Raw genomic sequence first — 19,064 nt, forward strand, 5'->3', positions numbered from 1 at the left:
TTGTAAAACGAGAGAGAGAGAGAGAGAGAGAGAGAGAGGGGTGGGGAGAAATGTAAATTTCCAAATATGATATAGAACAGAGGAAAAGACAGAAAGTGCAACATGAGAGATAGTGTGGGTATTGAATATGAGTGGACAATTGCACACTTGCAAGCTTCCCTCATCCACAGACACCCCTCTCTCTCTCATCCTTTTTCTTTCCTTTTTTTTTTTTTTTACTTATAAATGCTATGTTATTTTATCCTATTTTGTCTTGGTTGGCTTCTTTTATCCTCACTGGTGATGTGAGCTCTATTGCCATTCGGTTCTTCTTTTGTTCTCTTCTTTTCTTTACCTTCTCATATGGGTCTCAGGTTGAACCTATGGAGAATGGAAAGGCACTTGTCTTATAACAAGTTGCTGTAGGTTTTGAAGTAGTTCCACTTGCTGCTAGTCTTATTGGGTTTCAACTTGATATACAACTTTTTTTTTTTTTACTTTCCACTTATCAGCGGTGAGATGATCAAACTGTGTGTTCTTGTATTAACCTTTGAGTAGAATTGTGGGCTCCCATCATGATAGATGCATGGTGTTGTTAGGTAGTGCTTCCAGAGTCAAGCTTTTGATATAGTTTGGTTCTTTTCCATCAGTTTCTCCCCTTTGTTCCATTCATTAGTAGTCTTGTGGAAGGGGTTGGGAATTCAACACCACCAAGTTGTGGAAGAGATAGAGAGAGAGAGAGAGAGAGAGCATGTCTAACCTCACTTCAGCATCTGGTATTTCCACTCTCTCTTCAAACCCACAAGCCTCTTTTGCCTCTCCAAATCCAGTTCCAGCTAAGAAGAAGAGGAACCTCCCAGGGAACCCAGGTCCCAAGAAATGTTAAATTTCTCTTATTATAATTTTTTTTTCTATACCTAAAGTTCGTTGTTATTTTGGTTTGTTTAATTTTTGGTTTTGGAACACAGACCCAGATGCAGAAGTGATAGCACTTTCCCCTAAGACTCTCATGGCAACCAACAGGTTTGTGTGTGAGATCTGCAACAAAGGGTTTCAGAGGGATCAGAACCTGCAGCTCCATAGGAGGGGCCACAACCTGCCATGGAAGCTGAAGCAGAGGACAAACAAGGAGGTGAGGAAGAAGGTGTACATCTGCCCAGAGGTGTCTTGTGTGCACCATGAGCCCTCTAGAGCACTTGGAGACCTCACTGGGATCAAGAAGCACTTCTCGAGGAAGCATGGGGAGAAGAAGTGGAAGTGTGACAAGTGCTCCAAGAAGTATGCTGTCCAATCTGATTGGAAAGCCCACACCAAGATTTGTGGCACAAGGGAGTATAGGTGTGATTGTGGAACTCTTTTCTCAAGGTAATAATTTATCTTAAAACATCTTCCCACAAATTTCAAATTTAAAGAAGAAGCTTGAGAACAAACAACAAATACACCATGTGACTGCAGATAAAGTATTTAAGTTTCCTTTTTATTATCCTTTTGGACTGTTGTGAGCTTTTTGAGAGGGATATCCTCATATCCTCTCCTTATTGCTGCTGCTTTACTCTCTTTTTTTTTTTTTTATAAATATTTATATATGTTTCAAGTTTTCTTCATCTTCTTCTTCTTCTTCTTCTGTTGTTCATTGTGTTGTCTTTGCTGGGTATTGCAGGAGGGACAGCTTTATCACCCACAGAGCTTTCTGTGATGCATTGGCAGAAGAGAGTGCAAAGACTACTACTATGTCAGAAGCAGCAGCTATTGGAAACCCAAATCCTCTCCCCTTCTCTCAGCCCACACAATCACATGACTTCTCCTTACAACCACAGTACTCTAACTTGGTGACCACTACTGAGGCTACTAATAATACCACCAACAACACAAGCAACAGCCATGGCCTTCAAGAGCAGCAGCAGCAGTACTTGCCCATGAAACCAGAAGTCCCTTCAATATCCACCTCTCTCAACCACGCAGACATGTCTCTTCTCTCCATCTACTCCACAAGGTTGAACCCTGACCACTTCCCACCACTAGAGCACGGCCAGTCTCCACATGCCTCTTCCCACTTGTCAGCCACCGCATTGCTCCAGAAGGCAGCTCTGATGGGTGCAACTATGAGTAGGGCACCATACCATAGCCAGATGGTAGGAGCTCATACTAGCTCAAGTGCTACTGGTGGGTTTGGGTTAGGATTGAGTTCAGATCGTGAGGTTGGTGGTGGGAGTGCCCTTGGATTCCCGGACATGATGGTGTCACCTCTCTCTTCAGCTTCTTGTATCGAGAGGTCACTGGAAGGGGAGGTGAATGGAGTAGGGAACATGACAAGAAGCCATGGGAGGAATGAGGAGAGAGGAGGTGGGGGTGATGATTTGACAAGAGATTTCTTGGGTCTAAGAGCCTTCTCACACAGGGAGATTCTTAACATGGCAGGGTTGGATTCTTGCATGAATCCCTCTACCTGTGACCAGCCTTAAACAAAAGGAGGAACTACTGTTCCATGGGTGCTTTACTCCATGGCAACAGGTATGAATGGCCTTTCCTTTTTGGACTTCTTATACAAAAACCAAAAAGAGGTTCATTGTTCATTGTGCCTCTCTCTCTCTCTCTCTCCAGAAGGGACGGTAGTATCTTTCCACACCTCCAATAATTTATATGTAGAGTAGCAATAAATTGCAAATAAATTTTATTGGCACTTGTATATTCTAATAATCTGGCAACTTTCTTTTGGTTGAAGATAGGAATTTTTTATATGTCATAAAGTCAATAATAGCTAGCTCAAATTGTCCTTCAAGCTACTTAACTTAGAAGGGTTTTAGGTTAATATTAGTGTTTTATTATGCTTAATTAATTCTTACTTTGTCTTAGCTTGCTATAAAATGGTGTGCTGTTGAGATCATTATCCATTCCCAGTTTCTTATTTTCAAATCATATGAGATGAATCCGTAAACTAATTTGTCTAGCTTCTTGCTCCACTATTTAATACATAAGCTACTGACACTAATCTTCCAATTGCCTAAATTAATAACTGGAAATTATTCAATGCCGGTATGTTTTTAATTCTTGGTTAAATAAAATATGGTCTTCTTGTATTCACATTTATTCTAAGAAATATACTAGTCTCGTTTATTTAGATGAAGCATTCTTGTCTTTAACTTGGGACCATTTATCTCGGATATGGTGCAACAACTATAATCTAAATGTTTCATCTTTTTTGTTGCGAGTGGAATGTATTCATTATCTACTATAAAAATCCAGCTGCTATAATAGAGAAATCCAACATCTAATATTTATGTTCTTTATTCCTCCCAAGCATGATTTGTTGAAGAAATTATTACTGATGCCAATTGAGTTTTTGCTTTCCTCGTCTCCATTTATAGCTGAAAAATAAAATCATGGTTGAGGTTCAAGTTGCAATCTACAAAAAGCTTTAAGAAAGCTTTGAGTCATTCCCACATGCAGATGTCCAATGTGTATCCTGGAGGAGATTACTTGCATTCCTGGACTACTTCTTTTAGGTATTTTCTAGGTAGGTCTTACTCCATCACATCCCTTAAAAGCACTTCAAATCTTTTTGTATTCAGTTCTCTGTCGATTTAATGTTTATAATATGGTTTCTTTTAAGTCTTTAGAGATTTTAGATAGTCTTCCTTTTTGTTCGGATTACTTAGTATTAATATAACTTATATACTCTATGATCAACATTTGAGGTGTTCATTGGTATGGCCTGCTCTGGTCCTTACTACAAATAGTGATCAAACAGACTGTGAAAGGAGTCTTTGTATAGGGATCTGAAAAGGAGCAGGACCACGAACTTGCATTCAGAAGTTAATGAGAGAAGAGAGAGAGAGAGAGAGAAAACTAGATAAGTTTAACCTATTGTTGCTGTGCTTGTATTCAACCTGACTTAAGTAGATGGAAGATATGTCAGCAACTAATAATGGTCAAAATCCTGGCTCCTATTCAAAAGCCTTTTTGTTATGTATTGGATCATAGGGACACAAACAATGCATGACAACATTGACAAGGGGATTGTAGATGAGGAAGGTGGACTGAGAGATGAATCACAAGGTGCAAATGGTCAAACCCAATTCTGGATACAAAATTCATGGTGTTCACACCAGAAGGATCTAAAATTCGTTAGACTTAAATGAGTAGTTACTATCATCGTAGCTCGGAATTGACTACCGTTAGGATGCAATGCTTTCAAGCAAACAATAATGCTGAGGGACACAAACAATAATGTACCTTAAATAGTATTTCCTAGATGCATTAATATGATACAAGTTAAAGTGGTGGGTATTAATCAAGCTATGTATGCAATAGTAATTCGTTGATCTATGATAAGAGAGATAATAGACAATTAGAAATTCCAACTTGGATAGACACATAGTACTGTTGGCATAGTGTTTAAAGGAGGATTTGGTCCAGGCCTTGTAGACCTAACATGTCTCCAATTTCAAAAGCCTTAGCTAGCTAGCCAGCACTATCCAATTCCCCAACTCTTGAATATTCCCTTGGTGGGGGTGGGGGTGGGGGTGGGGGTGGGCCTTTGGACAAGGAAAGTTTAACAAGAATGTTGCTGCTTGTTTAAGAATGTAATTTTCACATTTAAGATCTTTCTAAAACCTTAAAATTAATTTCATCAGGTTAAGATATATTTATGTGTACGTACAAGGAAAATAATAGGTTTAAGCCCATCAATTTATAGCATGAATTGCTGCAATGAATACAAAACAGCTAGCCAATGTAAATTTATCTTTGATGCAGTGACCTTATATTTGAGGAATAAAAGGAGCCTAGGATTCTCTCTGGTCTGAGGGACCCCTTTTTGTTTTGTCTCATGCTACCTAATCCCATCTCCTCCTGACGAGCTTACATGGAAAAGCTGCTAAGGCTTTTAGCCAATTATTTATGCCATTCTTCTTGTGTGGGGTTATACTTGGGAGAGATTCTACTTCATCCGAGCTGTAAAGCCTTCTGCGCGTATTGGTGATGGGGAATTAGAGCTGTGGATGTTTTGACTCTCCAAAAGCTTTGTCGGACTGCAATCACTGCTACCTCTCGAATTTCAAATCTCTGTATAAAAAAAAGTCAACAGCAAGGGCAAAGTCATCATCAAAGAGGAGACGGGTCTTTCTCAAATGTTTCTAAACAAGGAATAAAAGAGGTGCAAAATAAGTGTATGATGCAATTTTCTTTTATGTATTATTAAGTGGTCCTAATCAACTTAGCAGTAATATTATCATTGCGTTGATATACAAGTTTAATATTACCTGCTTACTACCTTGATACATCTCCCATGGTTGTGCCCATGGTCTTCCTCCTCCTCCTTCCATGTCTCCAATCCTGGATTGAAGAGGAGGATGAGTAAGTAGTAAGTAAGACGCACGTAGAACGCTGCATGGTCGTCATCAGTAATACGAGCGCGCGTGGATGGATATCATTATGAGGACGAGTACAAACTAATTGGATATCTTGTCCGGTAGTAGTTGATCGGATAAAAGACATGCGACGTGGATAAGACTAAGCATCGATATATAGTATGGCCATGCATAAGAGCTTGAACAAGTAGATGATAACAAGAGAGAAGATGACTTTGATACGCAGTTATCCGATAATTAATAATTTCATTGATTTATAAGATATGTAACCCGGTTTGGTTGTGGAACGAGTATTTAACTTATTCCAGAATAGAGAGGTTTATCCTAGTACGCCAACCAAACATTAATTTATCTTCCATACTAGTTAATTAATACTCATCTCCTCTTCCATCCAATATTTTATATTTACTTACAAAATCTAATTACTATCATATCTTTAGAAAATATTACTTTAATCAACTATAATTTCATTCAGATTGACATTTTATCCATACATTATAAAAGATATTTCAGTCATTTATTAAAATATCTCTACTTTAATAATTAGAGCATGATAACCAAACACTATAATAATTTGTACTAATATAAACTTTGTTAAGCATATTTAAAATTTGAGCATTCCTAAACTAGTTTGAAATCCTTCCACAATCAAACACCTCCTAAAAGAATTAGGAGTGATTTGGGTGAGCTCTAGATTTCATGAGCAGAGGACGTTCAGTTTGAGAGTCATGCAAGCTTAAAAAGCAAGTGGCCCCAAATAGTGCTCGACTTTGGAAAGCGAGATGGCAATGGTACAATCAGTGAGAACTGAAAGGTCTATGATGACAGCCAAGTAGGAAAAGGAGACGGGACGAATAATTTGATAGACAAGACGATGATGATATCCTCAGGATAAATGTTCAACTAAGAACAGAGAAAATTCTAAATACCGAGCAAATAAAACAACACTATGATAACTGATCACGTTAAATGACAAATTGCAAATCCAAAATACGTTAGTTTAATAAGATAAATTAAACAACTCCTCTTACAACAAAATATGAAGAAACCAAAACCATTACAGAATTATACAAATGAAGTCGTATAATTACCCATCCAGAATAGTGTACATATGTGCAATCAGCAGGTGATCCTCTCAGTACTCAATGAGTAAAAGAAGGTAATTTAACATGTGACTACCAACTGAAAACTGGAAGTAATTGGCTGATGGAATTTGGAGCGACAGAATTTTTGGCCTGTCAAGGAGAAATTGTGCATCTTAAAATCAAACTTCATAGAATTAACAGCAGTCATCAAAAGTTCAACAGTAAATGACTGGATAAAATAAAATAAGAGAATCTCACCTTGCTTAATTAGGTGAAGGTTAAAATAGCCAACAGACTTTTTAATTGCCTATGATGCAGAAATCATTAAAAAGAATGTGTGCCTCTATCTGTGATGTTCTTATCCTCCTACCTGCGAGCAATGGATTTCCAGTAATAATGCATGCAAAAGCAACTCTTTTTCCCCCAAAACGACATCAGCTGAAAAGTTCACCTAAGCATATTAACGGAATTCATCGTGAAAATAATCATCATCTTCTTCTTCTTCGCTGAAAATTGTGCTATAAAATGCATACGGGTGATCGATCATCTCCTTCAAGCTTAAGCGCCCATCTTTATCTGAATCAGCCTGCAGTAATGTGAAAGGCTCTTTGAATCATTCAAAAAAGATAATAAAGCTTCATACCTAGGATATAACAGATGGGTACATTCTCTGTCATACTTATCTAGTCTACAAGTAGAGGATATGGGAAACTAGCTTAGAGGATGCCTAAATACACGTCTCAGTTTCTATGCTCATCCCAAGTGTACTTCTATTATATTTGAGAGCACTAATTATCCTAAAGGTAAGAAAATAAAACACAAAAGAATAAAAAGGTAAAGTTTTTCATGTATATAAAATGTATCCAAACTTTTGCGAGAAATGATGGTTACCTTATTCTCCTAGCTAAAATAGGTTAAAAAAGTGAAGGCGTGCATCTGAGTGTGAAAGCTTTATATTATTAATAAGCCTCAAACCACATGCTCTTTGTTAACAACTAACTGATTACAAGTACCATGACTTCCATAATGCGGAGGATAAATTAAGAAAAGGAGACGTTTAATTGCTACTGATTTCAGACTCAAGATAAAAAAAAAAAATTGTAGCATTTGGAACTAATAAATGGAAAAGACATAATGAAAGACATGCTATGATTAATATAAAATAAGACAAATATAAAAAGATTCTCCATGTAGCACATTTGATATTTGACTTTTGAGTGAAGAGTAATTACTTACGCTTTGAGAAAGAAGGAAATGTGTGATGACATACATAATGCTAAAGCCACATAGTTTATAATGTTGCAAAGAATCTACAATTATTATGAGCAAAGTTATAGAAAAGTTAATTTACTCATACCACTGAGATTACGTAATCAGCTTGCTGCTTCGCATAAGTGCGCTCTGTTGGATGAAGTTTGTCAATTACAGGTTTGAGTTCATCTTCTGATATAAATCTGAAAGACAAAGGAACCAATAATAAATGCTCAATATAAGTTTCTTCAGTTGAGCTTGATGAAGCAGCTCTAGATGTATACCCGTCATTGTCCAGGTCAAGTTGTGTAAATAACTTCTTTCCATGTACCACTGTTGCAGCATCGGAATAATTGAAAACTTCATTATAATCCCGCATGGAGTCATACAATCCACTAAGGTATTCTTGGAAATTTAGCTTGCCATCTCCATCCTTATCCCTTTCCCTAAATGAAAAGTATAAAACACAGTAAATAATTACACTTGAGTGTTCCTTTTAGAATTACCAAAAGGCACATAACCCTAAAGAAAAAGATCATGATAATAGTATATTTCGTCATTGAAAGAATCGAGCCCTAACAAGGGTTTCAACATTATAACATGTTCGATAGAAAAAGTTATATACACTGTGCACAAATTCTTTTAATTGTACTCAGTCCCCTATCTCTCTACCTAGTGGATAGAGGTATATGACAGAAGTAATAATTTGGTGAGAAGAGTGTTACTAGCAATGAAACTTTACTATGAAGTTAAACTCCAGTCTACCTTATAGCAAGAGTAAACTATCCATTTGTATGACACAACTAAGTACCTTGTAAGTAAGGGATATTGAAGCCACAGAGGACACAACATTACCATATATAGTAACAGCCAGGGCAATCTTTCTTTCTTTAAAAATATGGCAGAACATCTTGAACTGTCTCATCTTTCACAACATAGCCAAGAGCCCAAGAGCTCTACCTCTTAGATTTCCTTATTTTAAATATCTAGAGAAAGTACTAAAAGTTCTGGCCATAAACAAGCCACAAGTGAGAAATCAGTGGTCCAACTTTGCAAATTCCCTGCATCATCTTTGAATGAACTCCTAATACCGATCTTACAATGACAAAAATATATTGGCAACGCACAAATATATTCTGTGTTGGTAAGTACTTGTAGAATCTTTTGTGTGAGGAAATGTTTGAAGATACAGCATTCTTAAGTACAATGATTAGTTATACAAAACATGTCAAAATCAGAAATTAAAAGTTGTCCAAGATCAAACATGAAAAGAAAGAGAAAAAGAAAATGATAGCTAGAAACCAATGGTGGATAATTGAAATGTGCATCTTTCCCTATCTGTGCAAAGACAAATTACCAGAAGATGCATATATGTTTCCTTTCAGCTTTATCCAGCAAAGGTCAAACAAGTAACAGTTCAGTGAGATTACATGTAATGCATTGTTATATAGTTCTGAGACAGGAATAAGCAACTGACTGCTCCAAAATAAGCATCGCTATTTTGGTGGATCTTTATACTATATTCCAGCAAGATGTGGGATAAATGGATAATGATACTTGACAAAGAGGCAGGCCAACATTTTAACATTTTAGATGTATCAATTTAGAAAATAAGTAACAGGATCCTAAAAGATGACAAAAATCTCCAAATGTTCCAAGCAGGATTTGAATAATAAACCCAATGTAGTTAGATAACATGCTGCGGCGCTGGAAAAGATATAGATTTAATATGCCAGTCAAATAAGAAAAATCAAAATATTGAAATAAAAGGAAGAATAGAAAAGAAGCGAATGCACCTTATTTCTACTTTACACAACCATTGGATCAGCTTCAGGTTACCACTCTCTGCTGGATGAAGGAAGCTGGAGATACGTCACCAAATAATTAGTGGACAAGACAAAGATGAGATTTTGATATCTATAAAGTAAATACCTACTCGTTAAATTCTGTTATATTCAGGCGACCATTCCCATCGATATCTGAAGCATTGAAATGGTCCTCCATCCACCAACCCAATTTATCAGAATTGCCTGGTGAAACATTAAAGCTCAAGACTAAGATATGTTTTTCAGGCACATAAAAAAAAAGTATACAAGTATACTTAACACTTAACAACAGGATTACAATATCCTATCGGACCCCAAACATTGTAACTCCAATCAATTCATGCTAAAGAGGTGCCTTTGCAACCCCCCCAACCCCCACCCCCCAACCCCAGCTGAACAAAAGAGTTCTTGTAAAGAAACAAGAAATTTAACTCTAGATTAACGTTATATATATAACGAGCTAAGCTAAGCATAATTTAAAATGTAAGCAAAAGTTATAAAAGAGCTCCATTAATTTACTCCGGATTACAGCAAGAAAGCATCATTTCTAGAGAAAATTCCTCAACTTAAATTGCCCGCTGCTATCAATACATTAATTAAGGAATTCCTAAAGAAAATATGCCAAAAGATCTAGATCTCACCGACCGTGCGATCCAAGAGCCCAGCTTGGGGGCTCGTACTCCTGGAAGGAAACGAATCCATCCCTATCCTTATCATAGAGCTCCATTTCGCGCTGGGTCCGATGCATCGATTCCCTCGCCGCCTGATGGAGATTCCACTCGGTCAACTCCTCGGAGGAGATAAATCCATCGGCCGGGGAAACATCGATCTTAGGAAAGAGCAGGATCACGCGGCCTGTGACGTTGAATCGCTCCTCGTCGTTGATGTAATCCTCCGCCTCCACGAAATCCTCCCATTCGGTCAAGTTCGGCTTCCTCTCGCCGGAATTAGGGAGGTTGAAGTGCTCCGTCTCCCACGCTTTGTCCTCTAAACGGCGCTCGAGGTCAGCGATGAGAGGGTCGAAGGGGATCGAGGAGGAGGGAGAAGAGGAGAAGTTGGAGCGGAGCTTTAGGCGGCGGGGGCTGCGGTTGCGGTGGTGGGGAGTTCTAGGTGAGAAGGAGGAGAGGAGAAGGAGGAGGAGGAGAGCTAAGGTTACGCAGACGAGAAGGGTGAAGGTTGACGAGGACTGCGCCATCTCGAGCTCGAGCTCGAGCAGGGAGAGAGACACAGAGAGAGAGAGAACCCGGAGGACGCGGAGTAGAATATCACAATCTCACCGCGGAGGATCTGAATAGGTAGAGAGGAGCGAGGTTACCGTGACGTGTGGGGGTTCTCTATAGCCAATTGGGAGAGACCACGTCATCCTTTTAAGTTCTAACGAGGATGGCAATATTGGTCCTCTCGGCGCACGTCGTTCGATCTTCCCCTTTGACTTTTCTTTTAGATACAAATATATAATACGTTTATTATAAATTTCTAAATAAGAACATGCTTCTTCGTTTATTAAATAGGGTACAGACTCATGAATGAGTGCGAGAAGCACAAGTTATTATAACTTATACGAGTTATTCACATTATATATTTTTTATATTATAAACAAATTAGTTAGATCATAAATAAATTATTATGTAACCGGTTACGATATAAATGGATTAAATATAACTAATTTAATAATTGGGTTTATACGAGTGACTCAATTCACAATCCGAAATCAATTAAATTAAACTCAGATCTATTTAAAAGTTAAATCATCAGATCGAACCAATTTTTATCACTCGCAGCTAAATAGCTTAGTTTTATAATAAAACAAACTGAAAATATATTTACCTTTCTTTCTGTCTTAGTAGACAGAAAGATCATTGTATGATCAAAATGCATACCCCACTACAGTAACCGTGTATAGATTGCACGTAGTTCCTTCTCTTCTGATCAAAACATAGTGGATTATGGTGGCGGAGCATAACAATTTTCACAAAAAACTTTCATCATCGTAGCTCTCTTAATGACAATTAAACTTATAGGACACCACTGACTGAGCTCAATTGAGCAACGAATTAGAGTAAAAAAAAAACTCTATCCGATACTGTCATGCGCTCCTTCATAGTATCTCTACTCCTTTGAATAATAGTTTGGATGTGAAAAACATCAAAAGAGATTCGGATTTAAAGAAGTGGTGGAGCCATAATACCAGTCTAATAAGTGCATAAAAATTACCCTTCATGATATTAAAATGCTAACTAAATAAGTATATTACTTTTATTTTAAAAAGTTAAATAAAAATAATAAGCATACATTGTTATATTACTTTAAATTGACGCAAGCATTGACGTCAAGCGGCGATTGGATCCAACGTTTTACATGTTGCGTGAAATTAGTGCAACCGATCTGAATGGAGATGGGCCTAGGCCGGTTAGCTGATGGGATTTGGTGCAGGAGCGGATATGAATTTGATGTTATTAACTCTTGAAAACTTAGGTTTTCATAATTTCTACCACACACGCAAGCTTGACAATTTTTCTAAACTTCATTCTAGCAATAAAATATAATTTTGATCGATAGTTTATCATTTTATAAAGTCAAATATTAATTTAAAATAACCTATCTATACAACTAAAAATATATTTATCTTTTAATAATTAAATTAATAGTTTTAATATTATAAGAGCATTTTTATGTGCGTTACATATCACATTGTTATGCTTTAGAAGAGGAACCATTGAGTTCTAATCGAATTAGGAACATCATCCTTATATCCTTATTTGGAGTTTCCAAGTTAGAGAATTTGAATTGTTTTAAAATTCTATTTGGATTTACATGCCACCCTTTATTTAGATGTTTGGGAATGAATGACTATTAATTTAATTTATTTAATCAATATATTACTTGATTTCTGCCATATATATATATATATATATATATCAATTGTAAAGGACACTATAGAAAAATAGGAAATAAACTTCTACATATATCTCAACAACAAAGTCAGATAAAATTCATTTTAAATTCTATTAATTTGTGAAATAGTGAAATTCATTTCTAAATAAAATTAATCAAATATGTATCCAATAAAATCAATTGATATCTATTTTGAGTTTTGTTCCAGACAGCCTGTTTCCTAGCATTGCAGGTTAAAAATATTGTCCTCCCCAGTCCCTCCCCATACATATTGACTCTCTCCACGTGGACGGAAGATGGTACTGCCACGTTTTAATCATGCATATTTAACAAAATAGGTAATCTAAGCACTTCACGCATGTATATGCATGGTATTTGTCACTCATCCTAGATTAAAATAATGCATCAAATATATAGATAACAGACTAATAGCAGTGTCATTATAATTATGGCATGTTGAATTAATCAGACACATTACAAATACATACTCATCATCATAAGCAGCAGATATTATCATTTTAGACTACCATAAGCTGTCTAAATTATTGGTCTTTCAGGATAATTCATAGACAATACAAAACAATAGTATAAGCTTTTATATGTAGTTCCTTCTCTCTTGATCAAAATTTGCTTGAGCTAAACCATGAGGTATTTGACTTCAGCTCCCCAGGATGTCTATCCGCTGCTTGTTCAAGATTTTGTCCAACAGAGTGGAGGGACAGAGATCAGCACTAGATTTCAACACTGCAATCACACTTGGAGATGCAAGATATCATGTTTTCAGAGGAGCCTTCTTCTCTCTGTCAGATATACGGGCCGGCGCATTCGAATGCGACTTGAACCGACCTCTTCCCCCATCCTCCTTTTCCTGAGAGGATGTAGAACACAGTTAGTTTCTCTAACGCAACTAAGCATTCAGTCAACACAAAAGTTCCAGAGCCTCAGTGACTGAGAGATGTGGACTAAAGAGGGCTGTAAAAGGTCTTCAGCATCTAACAGAAATTATTAAGCTGTATAGTTCTCACATGAATATATGGTAAATTACAAATGATTCAAAGGGTTATCAGAAAAGGTTAAGCACATGAGGCGAAGAAAATCACCTTTTTCTTTACTATCTGAACGACATCCTCATCGTGAAGAACATGTTGAAGACCACAATGTTGTGGGTAGTGCCTTGCACTAGTTCCCCATACAAGTACATATTTCACATCTTTAACTAAGCTCCTGTGTATATGATTACAGAAGTCTTCCACTGAGCAGCCACCCCTATCCTGATAAGATCACAAAAACAAAATGCCAATCAGCAATAATAAAGCAAGAAAGAGTTCCATTCATATTCCACAGAGAACAAGTATTAAAAATAAAAGAACACAACTTACAGTAGAAAGAACTACTGGATCTGTAAAATCAGGTTGTTGGCCCTGAGGCTTTGTATAAACTCTAACAAGCCCCATCTCCTCCCACATTTTCGCTAGTAATCTGTCTAAATTCAACTGTAACATAGCAATAAAAATAAATACTTCCAGCTCCAATTAGACAAAAGGAAAAAAAAAATCTGTGTAGAAAGTAGAAACCAGTGGATTGGTAATCAGATCCAGTTACTAAGATATTTTTTGCTTTTGTCTGTTTACAAATTATGGGCTTTTGCCTGTGTAATTAATAAAGGTAGGCAAATCCCAGTGATAAGATATAACTACTAGAAGAGGTACAGGATAAAAGAAATAGAAAATTCTCAAAACTTGCCTTCAAATTGCAGCTGATGACAACTGAATTGGGCTGACGGGCAAGTTTGTCCACATCATCAATACCAATGACATCAATCTTGTTATAAACATAAATGCACTTCATGTACTTGCGGTTCCCCTCAATGACATCAATGAGATCATCCACAGTAGCATCCTCACGAAATAGAACCTACAAGCATGGGAATAATAAGTTCAGAAACAATAACAGTGTTGAGACATTATCAGAGTACATGAATATTATTACCATTCCAACAAAAACACGCATATTCAGAGTAGACACCAGATTACCAGTCTTACTTAAGCAACAGGGCAGGTGCAATAGACAATAACTTTGTATAAGGGAAAGATCATCCACCAATTATTGTGTATAAATATTACCATAAAGATGGCCTGATCCACCAATAGTATGCTCAAATTAATTTCTCATTCTTTCTTAACGGAGAATACATTGCTGCAAACTCTTGAGACAAATGACATGACAAAATCAATGACAAGGATACCTCTGCATTGTGTATCTTGTACTCATGCAATATCTGGTAGCAAAGCTTCTCATCAACATGTGTCAGAGTAAGTGTGCTGTTAAAGGAAATCCCTCCAGTCTTTTTCTTTTTGAAATATATCTGCAGGTAAAAATGAACATATATGATACAAAAAAGGACTTTCAAAATTATCAAAACAATCCGAGTATAATATACCAAAAATGAAACAAGTAAGCAAGAGACAAATCCAATTAAAAAAAATGACAATGTAAAACAATGATAGCAAATAATGAAGATAACAATACATAATGCTACAAGGAACCACAAACAGTTTCAACACAATTATTTCCAGAAGGGTGAGAAGTTGGGTTCAACCCATGAGTTAGTTCTAAGTACTTCACAATTCTCAGGAGAAGGGCTCAAATATCTGTTTAAAATTGTCTTTGGCATTAGGTAAACAAAAGACGTGTAAAGTATTAAAATTAATATTTACTTGCAAGAAATTGGGTAGTCCATGTTGAATACAATCATAAAATTATAACAAATCTAGCTACCAAAACTGAAGTTGTGAAGGCATTTGAAATACAGTAAACAGATAACCATACCTGGGGTGGCCTCTTGTTCAGACGCAATCCAACTGCTTCCAGTTCTTTTGTTAGTATTTGGCGATGTCCCTCACTCTGAAAACATCTCAGAATGTCAAGCGTGTATAAGATAGAGAAACTAGAAAGTATATAATGAGAATCCACAAAGAGCATACTCAAAAAACATGTATTTAGCAGCTAAACCCTTGGGCTATAGGCCATCAAGCAATTACAAAATATGTATAAGGAACTGAATAGTAGAACAAAGAATTTGAGTCTATACTATGTGTAGCTTTTCTTGACTAGAACATTTGATTTATATTGCACGGCCCTCGTATTACCATTCAGATCCTATCCCAGCATTGTGGCCATACAAATGAAAATTGCACAGCCCTCGTATTACTACTGTCAGACTTTGAATCACAGTGCACCCGAAAAGATGTGTCATGGGCAATTGTGCACTCTGCTAATAGGGTGTCAAACTTTCCATAGATATTAATTGGTGTGACCAATACAATAAGGACCAAGCAATATAAAAAAAGACAATCAATTGCACAAGTACTAAAGGAAAAGGAGCATGGCAACACAGATTAAACTTACTTTTGAGGCATCAAGAACCATCAACACAATATCTGATGACTTCGAAACAGCAATAACCTGAAAAGAGAGCAGTTATTAGACTCAATAGAAGAAGACAAAAACACTTAGATCACTACTAGTGAATTTGTGATCATCCTCTACTTTGTCTTCAATAATAAGGGCTTCATTAGTCAACTACAGGGTATGAGCCTACAACATCATGAACAAATACTTCAATGATCGATTATCACCATTTTCACTAATCTAGGCCTAATTTTTTGAATTATCTTTAATTTTGGATTATCACTCCTCTCCTCGTGTTATTTGGTATATTATTTAAACTAACTCAAGGGGTTGAAAAAAAAAAACCTACATCGGTTAATCTGTCAATGTCATGATACTTTATCAGCACAGCAATTCATGCTAAAGAGTTAATTCATAAAGATCCCAAAACAAATTACAGAGAACAGTAACAGCCATTATTCCCATCAAAATGAATCATGGGACTAAGACAAAATGGCACATTGTACTATACCTGTCTACCACGACCCTTGCCTTCAGAAGCTCCTTCAATAATTCCAGGAAGATCGAGAAGTTGGATTTTAGTGTCATTGTAGTTAATAATGCCAGGAATGCAGGTAAGTGTTGTGAACTCATATGATGCAGCTTCAGAGTGTGTTCCTGTTAATAAAGTAAGAAGTGTTGACTTCCCCACACTGTCAAAAGAAAGAAACATAACCAGCTTAGTGAGAACAAGATCTCAGTGCATGGAAATAGAAAGTTACCTAATAAACCCATTAAGAAGTTGGCAATGATTGACATTTACCCTAAATATTATACAAGCATTCCATTCAAGTTGACCATTTGTTAATTAATAAATTCTAACAATGAGCTTACATGTCAAGCATCATTTTACAGAATGTCTAAGAAATCCAATTTCTCGGAGATAACCTCATGTTCATGGATCTACAAAGTACTAGAATTTCTATCAGGAAACTTTATCCTCTCTAATTAGATAGGTAAGAGATTGTGACAAACCTAGGAAATCCAATTAATGCAACCCGGCCATGACCAAACTTTGTAACTTCAAAACCCTCTCCAGCTCCACTAGAACCCTGAATAACAACAACAAGGTTCACCATTAGATCAGTGCTTTAAGATCACTGTGGTATTTTCAACAAAAAAGAATTCATCATCATAACTGTTAATGCCCACTTATACTCCCACCATAAATATATTTATGCATGAATTTTCATATATATATATATATATATATATATATATATGAGAAGGCTCGGCAATTGTGCAAGTACCTTTGGAGGCTCTAATAATTGTGTTCTCAGCTTTGCTATTTTTGCCTTCAGTTGTCCAAGATGGTACTCTGTATGACAATTAAAAATAGAAGGGAAAGTAATTTCAACAAACAATTTTTACAGACAGTCAAGGAGAACCCAAGAAGGATATAAGAATCTTCATGGAAGGAACAATGAACAGAGATTAAAAAAATTAAAAATTAAAAAGATGAAAATGACCTGTGGCTTTATTCTTCTGAGTTCGAGCCATCTCAGCTTCAATCTCTTTAATCTTCTCAATGATACCCATCTTTATTTTGTATTAAATACAACTGACTGGACAAATGAAAGAAGTTAGTTTACAAATTGGCCTATCTCATATTGAAAAGCCTAAAGGGAGTCACTGTTAGAACAAAAATAAATGCAGAACACATATAAGAAAGATAGGAACCTGTAAAGGTTATAGAAAAGGTAAAATCTTGAAAAACCAAATGAATGGAGTCAATGGACTCTGTAGCAACAATATTATGTTATCAAGTATTTAAATGCTTAACTTGACACCCACATGTCATGCTAACTAGAATCTCTACTTCCTAACATAAGAAATTCCATCAAAACCCATCAAGTTGTAAGACTTGCAAGAACCATACTTAGAAGATTAACAAGTATTAAATTTGCAGGACAATACTGCATTTTATTCCTTTGTTGATGCTCTATAGATGTTCAAAAATAGTCAACTTCTGTCCTTGACATAACTTTTACAAAAATTACCTTATAACTTAACTTTAATATAGGCATACAGAACTAAAGCATGTCACTGATGTTCAAAGAGATCTCTCTTCTTTTTCTTTTTTTTTTTACTTTGCAGACTAATTTTTTAAGGAGTATCTTCCTCAAAAACAACTACAGCGTATAATATAGCATCTTATGCCATTTAGAATTTATAGTCTCGGCGATCACCAAACCAATGTGTTTTCTTTCTTCGTGATCCCCTGATCAGTGATCCCAAATGGAATCCTATCTTCCTTCATGAGACAACTATTAAATCTTCTCTACAACCACTATAACTAAATAAACTCTAAAAATTTGAAGGAAAAGGGAATAAACCAATCAAAATCCTTTCTTTTCCATTCTCTTTACAGAGCCCAATTCTGACCTCTCGCAGCCTTACTTATCCAATCTTCTTATCCCCGCTCACTTGATGACTAATCTGATTAACATACCTTCTACTATTCATAGAATTTGCTACCAACGAGCAATTTTAGACAGATCAGTTCTTCTCCCCCATCAAAAGAGTTAAGAGAGAAAATAAAAAGGACGAAATCAAGCACATCCTCCTCATCCGAATGCAGGAGGATAACAAATCAGGAACAGGATCGAAAGCAGTAAAAGACGATAAAAGAGGGAGAGACAGATCCTAGGATTTCGCACTTACTTAAAAAGTAGCAAGACAAAAGAGAGATCGCCGCCGGGTAGTGAGAGTAATCGAGGGAAACGAGAGCGGAGACGGCAGCACAAGCCGTAAGCCGCAGACTAGCGTGGAGAGATCGGGGATGACGACCCGAGGCTTTTTAACTTTACCACTTAAAGGCGGCCCAACTAGAACCAAACTCTGGGCCTATCGGGCTCCTATCGGCACTTTATTCTTGGATAGAATGTTTGGACCCGTCTCCATTGGTTATTTCTGGGCCTATCTTAATTTTATATAAGGGTATATATGCAAATAAGATATATTAGAAAAGTATACATATAGATATATACTAAGGTTGGAATAAAAAATGGACCATCGCTGTAGCCCAATAATCTATCTGTTCGATTCTCATGTCAACAACTGTTGTTGGTATTTAAGCGCTAGGGGGGGAAACGGTCAAACGGAGCATTTAACATGATTTATGTTAAACAACTTGGACAGCAATGACAGTTCTCAAGTACATAGCCACCAAAATGATAAAGAGAAGAAACGAAGAAAAATTGCATTGC

General features: G+C 36.5%; 2 protein-coding genes across 4 annotated transcripts; one reads left to right on the forward strand and one right to left on the reverse strand.

Annotated features, from left to right (window-relative positions):
- The first annotated feature begins 279 nt into the window (after positions 1–279).
- LOC140770479 (zinc finger protein GAI-ASSOCIATED FACTOR 1-like) lies at positions 280–5,204 on the forward strand. Of its 3 annotated transcripts, XR_012106035.1 has the most exons (5): positions 281–848; positions 948–1,344; positions 1,640–2,490; positions 3,345–3,493; positions 4,735–5,204. XR_012106035.1 is itself a non-coding variant. In XM_073111690.1 (4 exons), the coding sequence occupies exons 1-3, from the start codon at positions 731–733 to the stop codon at positions 2,439–2,441; spliced, it is 1,317 nt and encodes a 438-aa protein (XP_072967791.1). In that variant the 5' UTR covers positions 280–730; the 3' UTR covers positions 2,442–2,490; positions 4,735–5,204. The 3 variants fall into 3 exon arrangements, 2 of the variants coding, with proteins under 2 accessions (XP_072967791.1, XP_072967790.1); XM_073111690.1 differs by lacking the exon at positions 3,345–3,493 and having other exon boundaries at positions 280–848; XM_073111689.1 differs by lacking the exons at positions 3,345–3,493; positions 4,735–5,204 and having other exon boundaries at positions 1,640–2,758.
- Positions 5,205–6,318: 1,114 nt separating this feature from the next.
- LOC140769855 (developmentally-regulated G-protein 2) lies at positions 6,319–18,674 on the reverse strand. The gene is made up of 20 exons (XM_073110740.1): positions 18,520–18,674; positions 17,325–17,420; positions 17,106–17,173; positions 16,831–16,907; positions 16,328–16,508; positions 15,814–15,870; positions 15,235–15,309; positions 14,651–14,770; positions 14,149–14,319; positions 13,785–13,898; positions 13,506–13,676; positions 13,196–13,273; positions 10,156–10,495; positions 9,621–9,714; positions 9,481–9,546; positions 7,969–8,130; positions 7,791–7,887; positions 6,885–7,019; positions 6,692–6,803; positions 6,319–6,583 (listed from the first exon to the last, which is right to left on the reverse strand). Exons 2-18 carry the CDS (start codon positions 17,392–17,394, stop codon positions 6,894–6,896), a joined length of 2,067 nt encoding a protein of 688 aa, XP_072966841.1. The 5' UTR covers positions 17,395–17,420; positions 18,520–18,674; the 3' UTR covers positions 6,319–6,583; positions 6,692–6,803; positions 6,885–6,893.
- Between the last annotated feature and the right edge of the window lie 390 nt (positions 18,675–19,064).

This window comes from Typha angustifolia, chromosome 11 (assembly GCF_048772165.1).
Source record: "Typha angustifolia cultivar Huaian chromosome 11, ASM4877216v1, whole genome shotgun sequence".
NCBI lineage: Eukaryota > Viridiplantae > Streptophyta > Magnoliopsida > Poales > Typhaceae > Typha > Typha angustifolia.

Excerpts from the sequence above, each read along its gene's own strand:
- LOC140770479 (XM_073111690.1), top strand. The coding sequence starts at position 731 with ATGTCTAACCTCACTTCAGCATCTGGTATTTCCACTCTCTCTTCAAAC. Across the intron at positions 849-947 it reads GAACCTCCCAGGGAACCCAG|ACCCAGATGCAGAAGTGATA; the intron begins GTCCCAAGAAAT and ends TTTGGAACACAG. Across the intron at positions 1,345-1,639 it reads TGTGGAACTCTTTTCTCAAG|GAGGGACAGCTTTATCACCC; the intron begins GTAATAATTTAT and ends TGGGTATTGCAG.
- LOC140769855 (XM_073110740.1), bottom strand. The coding sequence starts at position 17,394 with ATGGGTATCATTGAGAAGATTAAAGAGATTGAAGCTGAGATGGCTCGA. Across the intron at positions 14,771-15,234 it reads TGAACAAGAGGCCACCCCAG|ATATATTTCAAAAAGAAAAA; the intron begins GTATGGTTATCT and ends TTTTACCTGCAG. Across the intron at positions 7,020-7,790 it reads CTGATTACGTAATCTCAGTG|GCTGATTCAGATAAAGATGG; the intron begins GTATGAGTAAAT and ends ACATTACTGCAG.